Source organism: Balaenoptera acutorostrata, chromosome 10 (genome assembly GCF_949987535.1).
Source record: "Balaenoptera acutorostrata chromosome 10, mBalAcu1.1, whole genome shotgun sequence".
NCBI classification, from domain to species: Eukaryota; Metazoa; Chordata; class Mammalia; order Artiodactyla; family Balaenopteridae; genus Balaenoptera; species Balaenoptera acutorostrata.
The window spans coordinates 24,990,760-25,012,670 of NC_080073.1; the positions used below are offsets into that span (position 1 = coordinate 24,990,760).

A 21,911-nucleotide genomic window follows, 5' to 3' on the forward strand; every position below is an offset into this window, starting at 1 on the left:
TGAAGAAAGGTGAGCAAGAGGAATGGTGATGAGTTTCAGAGACCAACAACCAGGGTTAGGAATTTGGATTTTATTTTCTGTGTGATGTTCAGTTTTAAACAATGAAGAGACGAGATCTCATTAACATTGTTAGACAATCCCTCTGGCATATTTGTGAAGAATAGATTTTAGAGGAGTTGGCATGGAAGGGGGAGACCCAGTAGGGCCATTGTGGTTGGAGAAGGGAGTTGGCAGCATAGAATCAAGTGATGGCAGTGGGGACGGGGGAAGTGGGGCATTGGGGATGTGTTTGGAGAGTCAATAGGACTTGGTATGTTGACTCAGAATCAGGTATGGCAAACTCTTCTGGGAAGGGCCAGATTGGTCAGTATTTTTGCTTTGTGGGCCATACGGTTTCTGTCACCTCTGCTCTCCTCTGCCCTTGTAGCAGATGATATGGAAGCAAATGGATTGGTAACGTTCCAAGAAAACATTTTTTAAAAAAATTTTATTGGAGCATAGTTGATTTACAATGTTATGTTAGTTTCAGGTGAACCACAAAGTGAATCTGTTATACATATACATATATCCACTCTTTTTTAGATTGTTTTCCCATATAGGTCATTACAGAGTATTAAGTAGAGTTCCCTGTGCTATACAGTAGGTCCTTATTAGTTATCTATTTTATATATAGTAGTGTGTATATGTCAATCCCAATCTCCCAATTTATCCACCCTGCTTAGGGCCAGATAATTCTTTGTTACAGGGATCCATCCTGTGAATTGTAGGATGTTTAACAGAATCCCTGATCTCTGCCCAGTAGCGTACCTGCCTCTACACCCCCTCCCCTGATTTGGGATGACCCACTCATGTATTTTTTAGTAGTCTCTTTCAAAAGTCTTTCAAAATTTGCATGCCTTTATCTGGCACCAACAATTCCAGTTTGCCACAGGCCTGCCATTCCCTTTTATCTTCCATCTGGCCTCACACACTCTTCTGCATTACCTGCCCGCTGCCCGCAGACGGTGGAGTTTGAGACCCAAAGACAGCATGTATGCAGGTACTGACGGGGGCATGGAGGGCATGGACCTGCCGTGGGCCTGTCCTAGAAATTTCTTTTTACCATCATCATCTCAAAATTTCAGAAACTGGCTGCTTTTCCTTTCTTTTTGGTTTAATTTATACTTTTTTTTTTTTTTAACAAAAGAAAGAAGATATCCTCAGACTTCTTTTTCCCTTGACACTGGAGTTTATTTTCTACCTTTACTTTGGTTCCATATGAAAATTAACTAGTGATCACCTCCTTGGGATAGGGACTCTGACGCGAAAAGCATCTGCTATGAGGAACGTTATTACGTTTCTTCTTATTATTTTGCCTTCTCTGATACTAGTTTTGCAACCTCACTTCATTGAGATTCTCTTTATTGGAAGAGGTGTCTTCCTAGTCTCCCCTCTAAGCATTTTGCAGTTCTGAACATTTTCAAAACTATTCTCTGAGGCAGAGAGTTTACTCGGGGTAATATTTTTCCACCTTCCTTCATTTTCCTCAAATTAAATCACACATTCTTAACCACCATCTGGAATTAAGTGTCTGCTATGGTTTTTATTGAATCTGTCTTTGCATTGCCACCTGCAGATTTAAAAACATTCCCCAACCTGTACCTTGCCTGTTATTTCCCCTTTCTGTATTCCTGCTCAGAGATTAGTCATGTCCCTTATTTATGAACATAATCCTTTTTGGTTCTGAAATCTTGTTGGTAGAATCTTAATGTCTGAAAATAGCACTGGGTCCTTAGGAGTGTTGTTTCCACTGGCAAAATGGAACTTGCCTTTTTGATGCCAAGTTGGTACCTGGTTTTATTGTATATTCCTGTTCCTTTTTGTGTTTCTAATGTTCTCAATGTTTTTTGTTTCTCACCACATACAGCAAACACTATTCATTCTTTCTTTCATTCAGTGGAACTTCAGCACTGTGCTAATCTCTCATAATAGATGAATGATGTGCAAGTAAACATCTAAAATACAGCGTGGTTAATCACATCCTCTCCATTTCCTCGTGCTTAATTCTTTTTCTAGAAATTCCATTTGCCATATTACCTTTGCCTTGAAAAATTCTCATATACTGTTTTTGTGATTTTAACATTTGAGGAACAGTTATTCAAAGGATCCTTTTGTACTGTATCTTAGAGTAGCAGTCATAATAGCTAGGAAACTGCAACGTGGAGCAATTTTAAGATTCTGTAATAGAGAGAATTCCTTTCCATCCCTGGTGTCAGCTATCAGCTCACCTCATTCAGCAACCTAAGTTTTTATTAGACATTTATTTTGACAGTTGGTATGTTCAGAGGCCATGGCATGAGGAACCCATCGAAAACTCTGTATTTAAAAAAGCTTTCTTGTAGTTGCATAAACACTAATCAGTTTATTTTAATCATTTGGAGATAGTTGGAATTACGTCTGTGCTTCCTGAGATATTTATGTTGTTTCTAAATTGAAAAATGTTCTCCGTCATTACTTTTGCCATAGATACCATTGACCAAAGGGGGAAATGCTTGCGCTGGAAAAATAAAAGCAGTGCCTATGAATTCATGGGGTTCTTTGTTTATGTAGTCTGCCCCTGCAAAGCCACTTTCACTTTGACTTTGGTGGGTGAAGGAAGAAGAGGCAGTTGTTTTTTTATCCCAGAGTTTCTCAGACTGGGCACTCTTGGAGTCATGGCCTGGACGATTCTTTGTTGTGAGGGGCTGTCCTGTGCATCATGGGACGTGTCACAGCGCCCCCGGCCTGTACCCACTGGAGGCCAGCAGCACTCTCGTCCTCCCCAGCGATGATACCCAGCAGTGTCTTCAGACATGGCCAGTGTCCCCTGAAGGGCAGCAGCAACCTGGACTGGGAACCATGGCTTTAACCCCTTCGACACCCTTTGTTTTTACTTCTTGGAAATGCTGCGTCTTATTTTTTTTACGATGCAAATGAAATCTGTTTATGGATTTTTGTGTGTTGAACTTGGATGGAAGAGATTTCACGGGAGAAGTCCCCATTTCTTCTCAGTCGTTGGTTCTGCATCAGCTCAGTGATGGAAGTAACCCCTTGGCCACGTCACATCTCCCTTCTGGCCTCCTCTCTGCCACTCGCTAGCAACACAGCCTGAGCCAGCTATGGGCAATATCCCCGAGCCTCCGCGTTATCATCTGAAATATAAATGGACCTGTACCTTCCTCAGTACTGTAGTGAGGAAGGAATGAGGTGAGGGCTCATCTTACCCACACTGCTGCCCCGTCCTGATGGAGGGTTGACTGCTCTGTAGGATTGGTTGGGGCTTAGGAGAAAGGAGGTGGATGAGATACTCACGTGGTCCTACCATTTTCAATACTTCAGGAGTAGTTTTCTGGGGTAGAGAAATGAGAAGGCAAAAAAGAGGCACCTGAAGAAAAAACGTGGCTGGAGATGTTCCTTCTTCTGGTCTGTGATGACAGTGATTTTCAGTAAACAGGGAAATGAGAAAAAGCAGGAGAGAGTAGCAGGTTATTCATGAAGTGAAGTTTTTCGAAGGTGTAAGACTCTCTTTTAGAGATTATATCCTTCCTATTTTTTTTTTTTTCTGCTGAACTATCCTTTTACTTATGGAACGGTAGTCGGTTGTTATTTACCTCCCCCTTTTTAATGTTCCTAGTTTGCAGAATAAGGAATTGGCATCTTGTGACCAGTCGCTCAAATCTGTTTAGTGAAAATTTGCTGGTCCCTGAAATCTAAAATGCAGGAATCACTGCTGTAGGGAAGGAGGCTGTCAGGAAGTTAGGGAGAGAAGAGGAAAGGAGGGTAGATGCTTGGAAGTAATGTGTGAGTGGGGGTCCAGAATCCAAACCATGGGAAGGGCAATGGGAACCTCTGCCTTTGTCTTACCAAGTGCTTCCACGGTCTCTTAATTTAGGGAGAAGCTGAGCGTGAGCTCAAGGCCAGGGTTGGATTCATCACTTTTCTCTGTGTTGCGCCTACAAAATACTACATTTTTTGCTTAGACTCTTTCAGAAATTCTTTGTCATGTATAAGTTATTAGGGTAACCCAGAGAATGTTCAATGCAAAAGCAAGAGAAAAATTGGGTGAACTGTACACATTCAGTGTGCATGGGGCACCCCAAAATATCCATGGCTAATTCCTTCCGTATAAAAAGCAGTCTCAAAAACTTTATGACAGCTTTAAAAAATCCATTTCCAGTGTATTTACATTAAGTTCTAAACCTGTTTAGAGCCTCATTTCCTTAAAAAAAAACAAAAAAACAAAAAAAACTCTGCCAAAATCAAACAGGAGAGGGAGCAAAAGGATTCTGGCATTTGATCTCTGCCATGAGAAAGGTGTTGAGTATCTTCTGCACTATAAATGCTTACTGGGTGATCATCTATGTTGTTTCCAGTGTGAATTTCTGTTACTTACTCTTCCCTGCCATAAATGCAGTGTACTTCTTCACAGCAGTGCCCTGTTGTATATCTCATTCCCAGCTAAAATATTTCATTAAATGGCCTTGCAGTCCTTGAATTTCCCCTGCCTCTTAAATGTACTTGACCGATAAAAGTTCTTTCTAATTGATATTCATCCTGAGTGGGACAGTGTGTCTGTTGGGGTGTATGGGAGTGAAACTGATTCCCATATTCTGCCTTTAAGCAAATCCAAGTGGCGAAATGAGTATTGATTGAGTCACTGAATCCTGAAATCTAATAGTTGAACAAAGCATAAGCTTCTACTGCTTCCCATAGCTGTGTGGGGCAGCAATTATTAGAAACTGACAAAGTCAAGGCAACAGCTTTTTTTCCTCTGTAATTCACATAATCACTTAGACCAGGGCAGATATTGTTTCAGCAAGAGGATTTTGAAGACATTTAATATCTCCATGGGAGATGAATGGGGCTGCTCATCATATGTCCTTTGCTCTTTAGAAAAACATGACTCTTTAGTAAATGGCTCTTTAGGTCTGACTGCCAGACGCTTTGAATAATGCAGTGCTTCTGGACTCACAAGTCGGATCCCCTTGCGGTTGTTAACCATGACCCCTGCCTTCCAAAGCTAATACGATCTTCTAAATTTAAGAGATGGGAGTCAAGTTTGATTCGGTGCCGGCGGTGGCTTCCGTCGCAATTAAGCAGTTCGGTAATGAAGTTAATTGAAATGGCTGAATAATAGACGCCCTTACTGAGCAGACAGGAAAATTGCCGTCCTATTTGGCAGAAGTACATTGTGACAGAAAAGTGATTGTCACACCCAATAAGGCTGTTAAAACTGCTCCAGAGATTCATGGATTTGGCTGAAGAACGGAACCTGAAATAGTTTTCATCAGTGTGTGTTTGCCTTTTGTGGGGAAGGGTGAGACATGTGGAGCTTTTTAACTCAGTGTTGTCATAAAAGTTACTTTTCTAAGGAAAAGACCTGAAGGTGTCCTTAACTGAAAATGTGCTTAGATTCTCCAAGAGCCCCTGAGAACACACTCATTTGCTGGGACCCATAACTGTTGGGCTTGGGGTTGCTTTGTGAGCCTCCAGTTAAGTCTGAGAGTTGAGCGCTTCCCATCCGTTGTGATAAGGAATTTAGAACACAAGGTGGCACAGCGGAACCTTGCTGTCCGCGCAGAGGGAGGTGGCGGTGAGTCAGCCGAGCCTGGCAGCTCACCAGTAAATCAGGGAGCAGCCCAAGGATCAAGAGCTGTTAAGTAGTCGCAGCAGTGATGATGGTGAAGCCGTGACGATGGTGATCAAAAGAGAGGCCAAGCCGCCCTCCCCTCTACCTCATCCACTCTTCCCACATCCCTCAAGACACAAACTCACTTCATGAGCTCCCAGCAGTCATGCATGCCTTCCAAAGATATTTACTGAACTGGGGACCAGATCCCGTTCAAGGGCGGGGAGGCTACCCCTAGCATAAGATACAAGGTCCCTGAAATGGAGACAATAAATAAGTAAATGATAACAATAAACAATATAAACGATAAACAAGTAAACAAATGTATTAATTTTAGAGAGCCACAGGGTCTATGAAAACAAATTGGGCTGTGTGAATACAGTGGGACAAAAAAGGTCGTTTCCAATCTGCTGATGGCCTGGATCCCTGGATGGCTTCTCTGAAGAAGTGACATTTGAGGAGAGCCCTGAGTGATGAGAACAAGCTGCTCCCACATAGGTTGCAGGCACAGTGTTCCAGACAGAGGGAACAGCCAGTGAAAATGCCCAGAGGAATGAAAGGAATGAGCCCGGAAGTGGAGAGAGTGCCATTCTGGCTGGGGTGCACGATCAAGGGGAAGAGTGCTGGGATTTAAAGAGGCAGGCGGGCTCAGAGTGAGGAGGGCTTTGTGGGACACAGAAAGAGTTTGTGTTTTGTTGAAACTGTGTTGGGAAGCCATAGGGATATGTAGTCAGGAGTCCATATAGTCTGATTTATGCTGTAGAAAGATGTCTCTGGCCTCTGTGTGGATAATGCATTAAAGGGGATGAAGAATAAAACAGAGAGACCAGGATTTTGGCACTTGCCATCACCTAGGCAAGAAAAGGCGGTGGCAGTGGAGATGAACAGACATTTCGGGATACATTTTGGAGATGAACATGGTAAGAAAAATAAAGAAGCCTCAAGAAGGGCTTCAGATTTTAGGGATTTGGTGTCCTGTAAGTAGAAAACTCAGGATACCCTCCTGGATCTCTTACTTGGTCCTGTGCCTAACTTACATTGCTAAAAATAAGCAGCCACGATAAGAATCATTCTAAAAGTCAGTAATCCTGAAGAAAAGGATCCTGGCATGTATTTTTTTTTTTTTTTTAACCTAGAAACATCTTGGCACCAATTACAGTGATAGGTTTCCCTTTGGGGCCAGTGATCTTAAAATAAGGGCCCACACAGCATCCTGTTTTTTCACCCCAGGAAAAGAATCCTTATCGGTTTTTTCTTTCAATGAGCTATTTTGAGCTATTGTTTCATAATCCTCACCATACATCCTATGCAGCTAAAAGTCAAACTTTTAACTTTGGAGGCAGTGATCTGGAGACAAGTTGTCTCTCCCGTCCCAGGGAGACCTCGATGAACTGTTGATAAGAAAGAATGGGTATAACAGGGCCAACCCTTAAGCATTTGTGCAAAAAGCAATTCAAATTTGAAATACGGGTGGTAGGAGAGCCAGCTGGGGAGTCTTCCTAAGAGGTAGAAGCATTTATAGACTAAGGTAAGATCTTATCCCAAATACCCAAATTACAAACATTTCCAACCCACATAGAGTTAGAGGGCTTTCCTGGAACCATTTGGAAAACTGGCTTAATTCCACCCTTTTAAGTAGATCTTGGTAGGAATATTCCCTGGAGAACAAAGATTGGCCTCATAGTACAACATGACAAATTAGTGGACTTTTTTTTTTTTTCAATTTATTTTTGGCTGCGTTGGGTCTTTGTTGCTGCGCACGAGCTTTCTCTAGTTGCGGCGAGCGCGGGCTACTCTTCATTGGGGTGCACGGGCCTCTCACTGTGGTGGCTTCTCTTGTTGTGGAGCACGGGCTGTAGGGCACGTGGGCTTCAGTAGTTGCGGCACACAGGCTCAGTAGTTGTGGCTCGCAGGCTCCAGAGCGCAGGGTCAGTAGCTGTGGTGCACGGACTTAGGTGCTCTGCGGCATGTGAGATCTTCCCGGACCAGGGCTCGAACCCGTGTCTCCTGTATTGGCAGGTGGATTCTTAACTACTGTGCCACCAGGGAAGCCCTTAGTGGACTTTTTAAGTTGACTTTTTTAGTTCTTTTTCTTTTCCCTCCTGGAGAGAAGATGCTGTAACTCACTCTCCTTCTGACTCTCTCTGTCTTTTCCCTATCACCAATATTTTTAAAAAATCCTATTATCAGGTAGTGTCAGAACACATTTTCAAGCTCGAAAAAAGTAGAGGCTTTCGAAAGTATTCCATAGGGCTTGGTGTCCAGCCAACCTGTTAGTTATGTACTATAGCTTAAAAGACTGCCTTCAAATTAGAGACCCATCTTGTTATATTTTAGCATGTGTAGCTTTAGATGGCCAATGGTTTCCATACTGTGACTTGGAGTAATATCACAGACATCTCAAGAACTTGATTGACTATGCATAGACTTCCGTGCTATTTGTAGAAAGGAAACCCTCTTCCTAGATTCACATCACAGTTATGGGTCCAAGATACCTCGACCCATTGACCTCTAGGTTGATAGCCACATAGTCCATGAAGCTATATGCAAAATTTGCTATGAATACACTTTGTATGCACCAACACTGTCATTTTAATCCCTTCATAATGGGCTATGATCCAAAACAGATGAAACACCTTTGAATGAGACTGTACAGTTCAGTGTTTAAAAGCACAAACTTGTCATTAGACCAAGTCTTCAGGCAGCTGCTCACCTAACTGTGTGACCTTAGCCGTGTTATTTAACCACCAGTGTCTCAATTTTCTCATCTGTAATAAAAGGGATGCTATTAGTACTTAGACAGCAGTTGTGAAGAATAAATGTATGTCAAAGGCAAGCTCTCAGTTCTTGTTATTTTTGCACTCAGCCCTTGCTTTTGAAGACCCCCTTTAAAAATTTTTTGTTTAATTTAACATCTTTACTGGAGTATAATTGCTTTGCAATGTTGTGTTAGTTTCTGCTGTATAACCAAATGAATCAGCTATATGTATACATATATCCCCATATCCCCCCCCTCTTGTGTCTGCCTCCCACCCTCCCTATCCCACCCCTCTAGGTGGTCACAAAGCACCGAGCTGATCTCCCTGTGCTATGCGGCTGCTTTCCACTAGCTATCTATTTCACATTTGGTAGTGTATATATCTTAATGCTGCCCTCTCATTTCATCCCAGCTTACCCTTCCCCCTCCCCTTGTCCTCAAGTCCATTCTCTACGTCTGTGAAGACCCCCTTTTGATTTACTTATTTTTTAACAAATGAGAAGAGAAGCTGAGTTGGTGACCCTTCAAGGTGTTTTTCAGGTTTTCAAAAGCCAGCAGTAGGACTATCCATGTTATTTCAATGGTACCCTTTTTGAAATGACCATTTATCTTTTAGGAATTGCATGAGGGCAATTCATCCATCTTACCTAGGTTTTGGAGCAGCCCAAAGTATTAATGACTCCTGTCTCTCCTCACCTGTGCCAATTCAAGGCTTACGACTTTGAGGTGAAAGGCTCTGTAAACCATTAGCAATCAGCAGCCTTGCAAGCCATTTATTTCTCTTCAGGACATATTTATTAGGCTATATGTACTGTGTAATTGAAGCAGACTTCTCCATAGCTGTAAAGCTGTACAACTATATTCTTAATCTTCTTAACAAAATGCCACCTGACACAGCATTGGGAGCTACTTAGTCCATACGTCGGAAGTCCAACTGTCTCTTTAAATTATGATGGCTGTAATATTTCATAATGACCATTATGAGGTCCCCAAAGGAAAGAATGTCTTCATCTTTTTGGAGACACGGAGTCTGATGCTCTCGTTCTTGGCAATTGGTATCATATTTGCATTGAAAAATTATGCTGCAGGGTTGATGATGGTATTTGGCTAGAGGAAGGAGAAAAAAAAATGAAACGTCTAAATTAGAACCATTTTCTATTTGGTTTTATGGATTCAGTTTTGTGATATACCGTGTTTGTAAGGTCCTTCAGTGGAAATGTACTCTGGTTTTAAACTTGGCCTTGAGCTTATGCTGGCACACCAATTTAGGGGGAGAAAAAAACCCTTAAATAAAAGGTCGTCATCATTATTCAATGTAGCATCAATTATTGCATGTTGCTCCCAACCCCTTGACCCCGTGTTTAAATGCTGGTCCTCCCTCAGTGTTCATTGTCCTGTCTGCCCCCTTCTTCACAATGGATTCGCTTTCTTTTCTCCTGCTCCCAAGAGCAATGGCGCTCCCTCTTATCACAGCACTTAGCACTGACCACACTGCATTATAAGTGCTGCTTTGCTTCTTTCTCTTTTAAGACAGACTATGAAGTCGTCCAGGTCAGGGCCATGTCTGATTTACCTTTATCTCTTGAGTCATGCTTCACTAGGCATATGGCAGAGCTCAATAAATCTTGCATGGATGAATAGGTACATGGATGGTCCCTTCTCGTGATTCAGGTCTTAGCTCAAATACTCTCTCTTCAAGAAAGACATGCTTGGCCAACGAGTATAAACTAGCCATGCATCCCAGGCTACTGTTCCATTATCCTGCTTCGTTTTCATCACCGAAGTCATCACTCTGAAATTATTTGCGAAGTTGTTTCTTCTCTGTTTCCCCACAGAGTGTGAGCACTGTGAAAACAGGACCTTATAGGTTTAGTTCAGTGCTTTATCTCATGCCGGCTCTTGGCACATAGTAGGCCCTTAGCCCAGTTTGCCTAAATGAGTGAGTGCATTTTCCCTAATTTCCTTCCTGCCCTCAGTGGAAAGAACTAGGGCTGACTGTACCTGCCTTTTTCAGTTTTCTGAGCTGTCCTTATTAGCATTTCACCAGTAAGGCAAGGGCAATTTAAATTTATTTCATGGTTTATATATTGTGTATTAAACAAAACAAACAAAATACTAATTGGCAGAGAATGGTGCAGATGGCTTTTTTTAGAAAGGTTACTGACCATTAATGTTAATTGTTCAGAGTCACTGGTTTGCAGTCAAATAATCATCAATTCTGCATTGCCAGGAAAATCACAGATTTTCTCACTCTGTTTTTCCTGCACCCCTTCCCATCTGTACCTCGCTGATCTCTTAGTATTTTGATCCATCATCATTACCTACTAGGTTCATAATATTTTCACGCAGCAGCAGTTTTGCTGATAAATATTAGCGTTCTGGTGTGTTCTTTAATGCAGTATCTCTCCTCAAATTTTTTTTAGCTGTGCCCTTTAGATCTTCCCAAGAAAGGAGAAGGAGAAGCAAACAATGGAACTTTTCCCTTTCTGCTTGATCCTTCTCATTGTCCCCTCTATTTGCAGATGAAGTATTTTACATACACTGTTCTTCTTAGAGGCACAAACTCAGCTAAAGTGAACCTCACCCTGGGAATTCTAACACCATAGCCATGTGCTTGGAGGAGATGATTTAACCTGAGGATTATAGACCCCAGTAGAATGGGTTTCTCAGGGTCCCTGGTCAAGGTTTCAGAGGCTCCTTGAATTTGTATGCAAAATTGTGTGCTTCTGTGAAGCTTTGCTTCAGAGAGTCTCTAACAGCTTTTTATCCCATTTTCAATCAAGGCCATGGCCCAGTAATTTAGTAAGTAGCACAGACACTTGAGTAGAAATGGCAGTCACTGAGCCAAGAGAGAGCTAGAAAAAATTCCAGTTATTTTTTAATCTAGCACTGCACTAAAGCTGATAGGTATATCCCATTGTCCAAGCACACACAGTATGGCTGCAACATTCAGTAACAATTAGCTGTTTATGATTACAGCTCTATTGTATGTAAAGTCTGGAAAATACCAGAAATAAGAATATGAATGATCTGTTCATGCTAGCGTTCTGAAGCAACATTTTAATACATCTTCCTCTAGTCTTTGAGTGTATGATGTATGTGTGATATATACATATATCTGTTTTTTAACAATGAATTTATATCCTCTGGCAGTTTTTAATCTGCTTTTCATATCTTATGTCATTACCATTTCCCCACGTCACTAAACAGTCTTCACTTTTACAATCCATTCATTTTTAATGAATTCATAAATTTTCGTCTTGTTGATATAACAATATGTTTGCTCATTCCTTTGTTCTTGGAAATTCAGATTGTTTCCATTTTCTATCTTCTTTAAATAACACTGTGTTGAACATCTTTTTTATGTAAATCACTGTGAGACTCTCTGCTTGTTCTCTTAATACAAACTCCTAATGATAAGTTTAGTGAGTTAAAGTCAGCTGTAATCTTTGAGTCCTACATTTAGGATTACGTGTTGATGGGTTTTAGAATAAGAGAGAAGGCTAGTGGGGCCTGAAATGAAAATGTGCTCAGAAGTAGTCTTAGCCTCTTTGGAATCTAAGACTAGCCCCTGGCCAAGTTCTCAGTCTTCTCCTTTCTGTGGCTTTCCGTGGGCTCCATGAACTAACTCTCTCTCTTTCTAAATATATATAAGTTCCTTGCTTCTTACACATGGCATTACCGTATTCAGCACCAGGACAGTTGTTATTGCAGCCTTTTGCTACGCAACCCTCTAAAGAATCCCATGTGTTTGATGACATGTGGATTAGTGACATAGTGTTTGTCAGAATGCTGAGGAGGAAACCAAATGTTTCCATTAAAATGCTCAAATCTAGAAACCAAGTACAAAGGGGATGAATATCACAATGAAACCAAAGTAGATTGATGACACAGTACAGTTTTGTTATTTGAAGATCCACTTTGCATTTGACAATGACTTTAGGATTCACCCTTTCCAAGCCCTTTGCACGATTTTTCTTGCTTCTTTCAGATAGTGAGGTTGATTGACATTCTCACTTCCTTTAAACCTAGAAGAAATGAGGTCCAGGGAAGTACAGTCTCTTTCCCAGCATCTCAGGTTTTGTTCATCTCGGTGCCAAAATGGCAGTGATTGGCTTCTTTTTGGCTTCCTGATAGCCCAGGTGAGCTCTCTGATGTCTTCCCTGTTTCCATTTAGTCACTAGGACAAACACAAGTCTTAATTTCAATAGGATGCTTAAAGAAACTCATTATGTGTATATTCATTTTGGGAAAAAGTAAGCAAGTCTTGGAGGATGTAGAGGTCAGTGATGGCTCTAGAGATTTAAAAATGCAATAAAATGTTCTGAAATTTGCTGCATTTGTCTTACAGAGGCAGTATAGACTTTTGTTTGTTGTGGTATCTGTGGGTATGTCTATGTTCATAAGTAAATAAAGCTTTTCTTGTTGTAGAAGTTTCTAAAATAGGTAATAGAGCCATTCATGATCTCATGAGCCCAAGAACACACAGTTTAAGTGTATAACCTTCTTCTATTCTTCGTTTCCAAATGCTTATGTATTCTGTTACATTTTTTACTTTTTTCATATAAACTTTTGTGTACAACCTTTTTAAAATTCCACCAAGAATAACATTTGCCATTTAGTTATATGAGAACATGTTCAGTAGTGTAGTTTATGGCCTTGATATTTAAGGGAAAGAGATTCCTCCTCCTCCTCATGTTGATTGGTCAGATCTCAGTCACTAGCAAAGAATTTGCCATTTGTTTTCTCCAAAGGGACACCTTTTTCATTGGGAACTTGAGAAATTCAGGTCCCAAACTTTTCTCACTTCTGTAGATCACACTTAGACTCCCACTTTGAAGGTACACTTTCCCGTGAAATTTTCTGGGATCCCTTTGAAGTAGCATTTGCCACCTCCCAGGCTCTAAGAGCAGATGGTGCTGTCCGTGGATTCTTTCTGCTGCCTCTTCTCAAAATTCCCCTTCCTCTCCCTGAAGGGCGTAGACGAGCCTATTAGGACAGGTGCTGTTTCTGTCCATATGCCTCCTATGTAATATGTGACACGATTCCTACAAGTAAGCTTCCCGCTTCCACTGGGAGCACAAAGTGTGCCTTTGCCCTAATGAAAACCACTGACACGCCATCAAGTGTGGGATCGTGCTGCTTTCTGTCACCCATCCAGCGTGGGATGGCCGCGGTCACCTCCAGCTAGACAAGGGCCACATACCAGGATTTCTCAGTCTTGGAGAATTCTTCCAGTGATCTCTTTTAGTGCTTCCCATCAGGTCTTCCCAGCTATTTTCAGTCTACCTGAACAGCTCTGAATTAATTAATGTTTATTTTTAAATTAATATTTTATTGCCTCAGCAAGATGTGAATGTGGTGTTGTTGAAAAAAATTCTAGATTAAGGCTGAAGTCTGCTTAAACTAGTCTATCCGATCCCTGCCCCCTTCTCTCCCCACCGGAAATACAATACTTCAGTTACCAGTTTCATGTGTGACAGTCAAGGAGAGGGTGTGTGTCTGAATATGTTTAACAGCTGTCTCCTATGGCTGCCCTTCTTCCTCGTGCTGTTCTCATTCAACGTTATAGTTTGGAGACCATCCATGCTGTCACCCATAGAGTTAGCTCGTACCTTTTAACCTCTGCGGACGGCTTCATAGGTTGGGTGTCCCTGAGTTTATCTAGAATTTCCAGTCATTTCCAGGTTCCCTTTATACCAACCATGGTGCACTGAGCATCCTTGTACCTGCATAACCTTTGGATGTGTGTGCGAGTGTTTCTCTCTGATAGAGAATCCACGGTGCTGTTCATTTGATACATGAAAATCTTAACAGGTGGAGAATTTAAGATGGTCAAAGTTTTAGAAATGATGGGCAGAGTGCGGATCGAAGTCATTTTCCCTGACTTCTCCTAACTAGTTGGAGATTCTTTACAAAGTTCTGTAGCGGGTCATTGGGACCTTGGGTGACATCAAGTCTAGTAAAAGCTCACTCCAGTGAAGTGTTGCTTATTCCAATGAACTAAGAACGTCAGTCTGAATTAGGGAGAAATCTATTTAAAGATGTGATATTTGACCATTTCGAAGTGTACACAGTGACCCAAACTAATATAACTTGATAAAATTCCTTAAGGGAATCACATTAATGAACAAATTAAGGCACCTAATAATTATTTTTAAGAAAAATGACATCTAAATTGCTCAAGACAGTTATTCTCATCCATAGGCAAAATATTTCCCCTACGTAGTTTTTGCATTTTAGCATGCTAGGCAAATGATTTTTCCTAATTAGGGTAAGATAACCATAACCACTTTATTTTTTTTCCCGAATGGTGTAAATTAGCAAAGGAAGGTAAAAGGGGTTGACACCTGAGGGCCTGCTCTGTGCCAGGTGTGAGGCTTTTAAGCATTTTGTCTATTTAGTTATCACAACGAGTACAATGAGTCTTATTCTCTCCATTTCATAAATTGAAAAACTGAGGCGCAGGGGACTTTAAAGTAACTCACTGAAGGTAGCCTATCCAAGTTTGCCGGAGTTGAAAGAGTAATAATCTTCGTTCTACTGTATTATGGTTTCCTTAAATGGGGTCCTCCAACCTTCTTTGTCAGAATCTTCTGGGATGTTTGTTCATACTGCAGATTCCTTGGCCCCTGAGGGTGGGTCCTGGGATTCTGCATTGATGAGAAGCTGTCACATCCTCCAGTGTGCACTCTGAAGTCCCAGAGTCACTGTGCCAGACCGTGGTGACCTCCTTTTGGTGATGTGATGAGCCATGCTGGAAGAGTGCCCCCACTGCCTGTCATGCCTCTCTTGCAGGGGGACCATTAGCAGTGCTCCTCTGGGGGGCTTCCTCCTACTCACCCACTGCCCCGGCCTCCTGTTACTTGTGCTGAACTTAGCACGGCTCCTGGTTTGACAAGTCACTTCCAAGAGAGTTGAAATCGTTAGTTACACTACCTAGGGATCATGTTCTAAAAACGGTTGACCTTTCCGGTGCAAAATCATCAGATCCCAATACATCAGGTCCTGCATTGTGCCTAACATGGGTGGAATCTGCATTTTGTGTTCTAACCTTGGCTCAAACCAAAAATTAGAAAACAAAATGAGAGGACTGCTTGCAGAAATGATTACTTTTGAAACACTGATAAATGTTTGTATTTTCCTTTCCAGCCCTCCTTTGCCACACTCCCTTGGTGACAGATTTTCCATAAGTCTGCCCCTAATGACTTCTGACTTTCCCAGAAGTGAGATCAGCGGTCCCTTTCAGCTCTCACCCTGCCACTAAAGACAGGGTTTTGGAAGAGCCAGCAAGGTTCAGTGAGCCCCTTTTTCTCCTCTGCCTTTCTCTTTCTGCATTATTATCTTTTTCTCTCAGCTCCATGAAATTTCTCTTTTCATTCCCCAGCAGCCTGCTTTCGAGGGGCTAGTCCCAGCAAGCTGCATAGGAGTTTGCTCGGATGAGTGATGTGTGAAGGGGTGCGCTGACGATCCGGAGGGTGTCCTAAACCAGCTTGGATTTGTGTTCTGTTCTGGCAAAAGAGCATCCGTTTTTGTTTTGGTGTTCAGCTCATTCAAGTAAAGAAGGCATTTCCTCTCCTAAAAGGCAGAGGAAAATTTTTTAAAAAGGAAGAAAAGAAAGAAAGACCAAAAAAAAATTTAAGTTTAACCATTTACTCCTCTGAAACTAAATATACACCCCCTTCCTCTGTCCTGATTGGTCCACTTCAGTTGACAAGTGGAAAGGAAAGGAAATATCCTGGACTTAATTGTAAATTAAGTCGCTCTTAATCCAGAAGAGCATTTGAGATTCTGTCCAAGTGTTCAATTTCCCAGGCCGCTGAGGTCTGTGAATTTCTTTTCCCAGCCTCCAGGCTGCTGCAGTACAAGTCAGCATAGCTAATGCAGATAGATCTCCTGCCTGTCCCTCTCCTCCTCCCTCTGCTTTGATTCGATATGAACAGCCTGGTAACTCCGATGCTGGGGAGAAATCTGACATAACTCTGCAGATGGCTAGGTTGCCATGAGACACCTGGGGATTGTTCTTAAAGGAAAAGGTAACATTTATATGCTAATGATTTCTTCCCCGCTTCCCTCCTTGTTGCATTTTTTCCAGGGCTGCCAGTTCCCAAGAAGAGCCCAAAGTCGGTAAGGACTTGTCAGTTACTTGGTGCTCGTTTTGGGGGGGGGGGGGCTGGTGGTGGGAGGGGACGCTATCTGGCTGGACTTAATGTGTTTTAGAGTGGGTGGAGGAGACAAGAACCAGGGCTCGTTTTATTAAGTTCTGGGGATCCGTTTGGTATAGAAGGTATTGGGGTTTGTCTTTAACTGTCTAGTGATTTGTAGGCAGGCTGCGGGAGCCAGGATAAAGAATGCATGTTTGGAATCTTCTCTGTATAAATGCATCACAACTCTCATTCCAGTGGATGAGTTTCTTAGATGTTTTAACTTGATACAAATGCTACTGTTTCTTTTGAGAGAAGGAAAAAACAAAAAACTCTACCTGCTTCCTGAGTAGCATTGCTCGCAGCTGGTGTTTCAAGCCATTCACATGGGTAGATTCCCTCCCTCAGCTTTCTTTTGCACTGGATGATGAATTATTTAAGGATTTTAAAGCCTGTAGGTTTATGGAAGAATTGCTCAGCCCTGTATATATGCCCATGCTCACATGGAAAATGCCCCAGCCCTGAGAATAAGACATTTCCTTGTTGTGGAAATATCCTTTGTTGTTTTGCCAGCTTTAGTGGCATTGTGCTGCAGGTATAGGAGTCTTTAAAAAAAAAAAAAAAATCAATGTTAGGCTGTCCTTTCTAATCTGGTTTCCCTGAAGATGCATTACCTAGTCGACATGTTCGCTAATAGCTTTGAGGCTCTAGCGTTTCGCTTGGTGGTGGTGAGCTTTTGCTCCCTGGGCACTGACAACAAATTAAAATGCTACTTAAAACCTCAAAATCTGGAACTCTGATGCCTGTGAAATTGAGGTGGTGAAAGAAGCATCCAAAATCATTAACAGTAAGATAAAGAGGGGTGTACTTCCTTGTGGCTTGAGAGTATTGGGGGGAGGAGGAATTGACAACCTCTGCCATCCGGGAACGGAGAACCTTTAAAACTTTGCAGCTTACGGTGCTGCAGCTGAATTCTTTCCACCTGTCTCCAAGCCTGGCAGCAAGAGGCAGAAGTTTATTCAGGAGATGAGAGAGGGAGCTTCCTGCATTCGTAAACCCTACTCCTAAGTTCTCCAAAGAGAAAAACCTGCAGTAATTGATTCCCGTGGCACGGTGCCATGGTGATGGGAACACGTGACTTCGGGGCTGCTTCCCTTGTCATTTTGTGTTACTGTCCAGGCTGAGAAGTGCTGGTAGGTGTCTACATTGGAACCACAGAGATGCCAAAGCCTGTGTGTGTGCGTGTATGTGTGTATGTGTATGTCTCCCCCTCCCTGGGTCACAGTCAGAAACCTATTCAGCCTTCAGAAAAATAGAAGCCCATCTGAGAGATGTGTCACATGAGCTTGAGTTAGCAACACTCGTCCTTTTCTCTCCCGCAGCCCCAAGCATGCTACCTGAGGCATGGACTTATTTTACACCCTCCACATGGCATGGAGTCTTGACCAGAAGCGTATACTGAGGGGGGGACAGTTTGGCACACGCAGCATGACATCGGGTAGCAAGGTGTTCTGTTTCGTTTTGCATCCCATTTCGACTTGCTGTGCAAAAGGATTTTTGTAGAGTCATTTGCATCTCTTCTCCCCCAGAGTGTTTTGGAATTCCCCATTGAACTCAAAGGGTATCAAACAGGTGCAGAGCCTGCATTCACCAAGTCAGTTAAGAGAATTCCCCATGACCGTTTATTTTGGAGGAAGTCATGTCATGAACAAGCAGCAAACCAATTACTCAGGCTGCATTCCTAGGGAAAAAAAAGCTCTCTTAACTGCGTTGCCCACAGTCTGCCGGCTCTTAATTACCACAAGCTAAGAGACTGGTGTGTTGCTGGGTTAGAAAAGAACCATCCCCCAGCTTGGGGCTTGTCCTTCCCTGGCTTCTCTGCCAGGACAGGGATGATGGTTTTCACAGCACCGCTGGCACACTCTGGCAGCTGCTGTACAAAAGTAGGGGGATATCAGCCAAGGTCTGCTGTTGCCAGTGGAACCTTGTGAACATCTGTGATCAGTGGGGGTTCTGTACAGGTGGGTTGAAAGCTGTTTCCCTTTCCCAGTTTGAATTTTGATGAGGTCCTGCTAGAGAGACAGATGATGACGGGATTTTTCTGGTAGGGTCGGCGGGAATCCATGGGGAAGCTGGATGACGTGGTTCCAGAAAGTCATTCCTATAATGACAGGCAGGGCCAGGTGGGCTACGGAATGAAACGCACACTGATTGTGCCTGGGTTGTGATACGCTGAGAGTTACCATTAGCTCTGAGATACACTGTTTGAACCCAGGACCATGTCTGTTCTTTATTCTTAGAGGCTCCTGCAATTGTTGGCTTGCTCATGTGACTGACAGCTTCCTTTGCCCTCATACCTTTTTTTTTTTCCTATAAAGGTTTTCAATAATTAAGTAGTTGGGTTTTTGTTAGAACAGAAGGACTTCTCTTTTTGATCTCGTTTCCCCTCCTGAATAGCCTCTATAACTTACTCTCAATCAGCAATTTCACCTGCTAGATTTAGGGTAGATGTTAAATTTATGGTTTAAATACTCAAGGGGGACAACGGCAGTGTCTTAATAAAATTTGACTAATTTAATACCTGGACATCCATAGCATCAGGGATTTTTCTGCCAAATGGCAGAGGCAAAAATAAGACATATTTGCTGTCAGGTTTTAGGCCTCACTGGGAAAATGGTTCGGTGGTCCACTTTAATCATCCTGACTGGAAACTTGTTTAACGGAGACTCTTGGTCGAAATCACCCACAAGGATTTTGCGTGTGAGCATTGAAAACTCGAAATAGCACACCAAACCCTGAATTTTAGGTCAGTATCCACCCAGGTTTTTTCACTAGTTCATTTCCCAACTCTTGCTTCCTTTGCTCCCTTCTTTCACCTGTCCATTTGTCCATTTATCCATGTGTCCATCCATCATATATCCATTCCATCCATCTATCCATGCATTTCTCTTTTATCCGCTCATCCATTCATCCTTCCATTCAGCAAGTTGGTGTTGAAAAACTACTAAGTGTCAGGTTTGGCGTGAGCCATTGGAAATGCTATAATAAATAAGATGGTGCCCTTCTTCTTGGAGCTTATAAATGATTTATTGATCGCTCCCTTCAAAAAAAGGATTCATTGTCACAAATCACTAAAATTTTTTATGCATTTGTTCCATCAGCAGATATTTATTGGGTATCTCCTGCATGCCAGACCCAGCGCTAGTATATAACAGGAACTAAAACAGAAAACATTCATGTCCTCATACAACTGGGGAGAGATAAATAGGCAGATCTGTACAGACCCTCCTCATGAGGCCTAAAGTATGATGGGCATATACTTTCAAAAGGTAACAAAGCAGAAATATAACATAAAACAAGTACTCACATAATAAAACTCATTCAGCTCTTAATGATAATAACCTAAGTGAAGTAGTCATCCAAAGCCATAAAAAGCTATAAAAAAATTGAATTAGATACTGTGATAGAGCTATGGAATTCTTCCAAGTTCCCCAGCAGCCTACACAGCATAGGTAACCACATTATTTACTTAGCTTTTATGTTCAGATCAAAAAAAAAGCATAATGTGTTCAGTAAGGGGACAGTGTTTTCCTAGTTCCTAAAAAACTTCTCACAGGGACTTCCCTGGTGGTCCAGTGGTAAAGAACCCGCCTTCCAGTGCAGGGGACCCAGGTTTGATCCCTGCTTGGTGAACTCAGATCCCACGTGCCGCGGGGCGGCTGGGCCCGCGAGCCACAACTACTGAGCTCTCGCGCCTCAACTAGAGAGCCCGCGTGCTCCAAACTACAGAGCCTACGCACTCTGGAGCCTGTGTGCCACAACTAGGGAAGAAAGAACCCGCACGCTACAACTAGAGAGAAGCCCACGTGCCGCAATGAAGAGCCTGCACGCCACAACTAAGACCCGATGCAGCCAAATAAATAAACGCTTTAAAAAAAAAAAGAGTTCTCACCTAAAGTTTTCATATAGGTGACACCAAGTGATGGGCAAGGAAGTGTCCTCAGCAAATGCAGCAAGCTGAAAGGTAGCAACAGTGACAGGTTTCTGTTCCATGGTCCTCTGTCCCTCTCCCGTGGAAGGGATGCTAAGGACATAGCTGACAGCTAGTCATTAAGAAATACCAGGGAGAGATCTTAGACAATGTGCACAGTAAGTGACCCCGGCCTGAATCCTCCTGAACGCTGCCTCTTTCTCAAACTCTCCTGGTGGCCTTAGCACCCCAATGCCACTTGTCCCAGATCCAAGGCATAGCACAACCCACCAAAGCTCCAAGCTACAAGGAGAAGCACTGAGAGTGGTAGATGGGAGAGGGCCTAGGGTTACTTAAGTAAGTCTCCTTGCCCCATGTTGCTCACAGCAGCTCATACCCTCGGCCCTTTGGAGCCTTAAAAAATAGACTTTGCTGTTGTATTAGACTCCATTAAAACATTCAGTATGAACTGAAATTCATTTTCCTATCTGATCAGTGCTTTCCTTTTCTTCTCCATTAACTCCTCTTTCTTGCCTTTTGGAAGAAATCATTTGACTTAGACCCATAAATGATAAAAGAAAGAGACAAAAAGAAGGACCATCCTCTGCTTTGGCTTGTATTTGAGACTGATTTTCACGCAACCTTTAATGACAGTGGCCTGATACCTCATCAGCACTTGCAGTTTTTCCTGTTGTGCATGTAAATCGCTGCAGTGGCCTTCAGTCTTGGCAGATACATGAACTGTAAATAATTTTGCCTTAAAAATGGATTGATTTGTCATTTTTAAGCCACATGAATTCTTTTCATCATTTAAGCTCCTAAGTGCTGTCTGCATTCATTTGCTCTTCCGAGCAAATATTTTCAGCTCACTTTATAAGTACCTCCATTTTGAAATCATTCTGTGAAATACTAATGAGCTGACTTTTTTCCCCATCTCCATTTATAAAGTCCATTGCATCTTCCCAATTTCTCTGGCCTGTCAGTAATAAGGAAATCGTTTGTTTTAGGAAGGTTGGTACAGTTTTGTTTTAAATGGTCTTACGACACAGGTTCACAGCCGGATGTGGCCAAGGATTTCTGTGGAGTTTTCAAAATTGAAACCGTTTCTTTTTTCCTAGTTGGCCCTGATCTGACACTCAGAAGTAAAAATTCGGCTTCAAAAATATCCACATAGTGACAACAGCTAGTGTTGGAGATATTCGACTCAATATGTGGTCCTCCTTTCCAAGCGTTTATTCAAGCTGGAGATCTGGAGGTGGATATTTGTGTTTCTGAGAACTCCTCCTCCCTCCCCCTTCCCCCTTCCCCCTTCCCCCTTCCCCCTGCCCGCTTCCCCTTCTCCTCCTCCTCTCCCCCGTGCAGCCTTTCAGCAGTGCCTATCAAACCTGGCAC

General features: G+C 42.4%; 1 protein-coding gene across 21 annotated transcripts in view; it reads left to right on the top strand.

The window, feature by feature from the left end:
- The window catches only part of MAGI1 (membrane associated guanylate kinase, WW and PDZ domain containing 1), a 622,042-nt gene that overhangs the window by 559,348 nt on the left and 40,783 nt on the right, over nt 1-21,911 (top strand). For all 21 annotated transcript variants that reach the window (XM_028169082.2, XM_028169083.2, XM_007192408.3 and 18 more), the window contains one exon: nt 16,501-16,532. In XM_028169082.2, the coding sequence (XP_028024883.2) occupies nt 16,501-16,532 (32 nt within the window). The remainder of the gene's footprint in view (nt 1-16,500; nt 16,533-21,911) is intronic.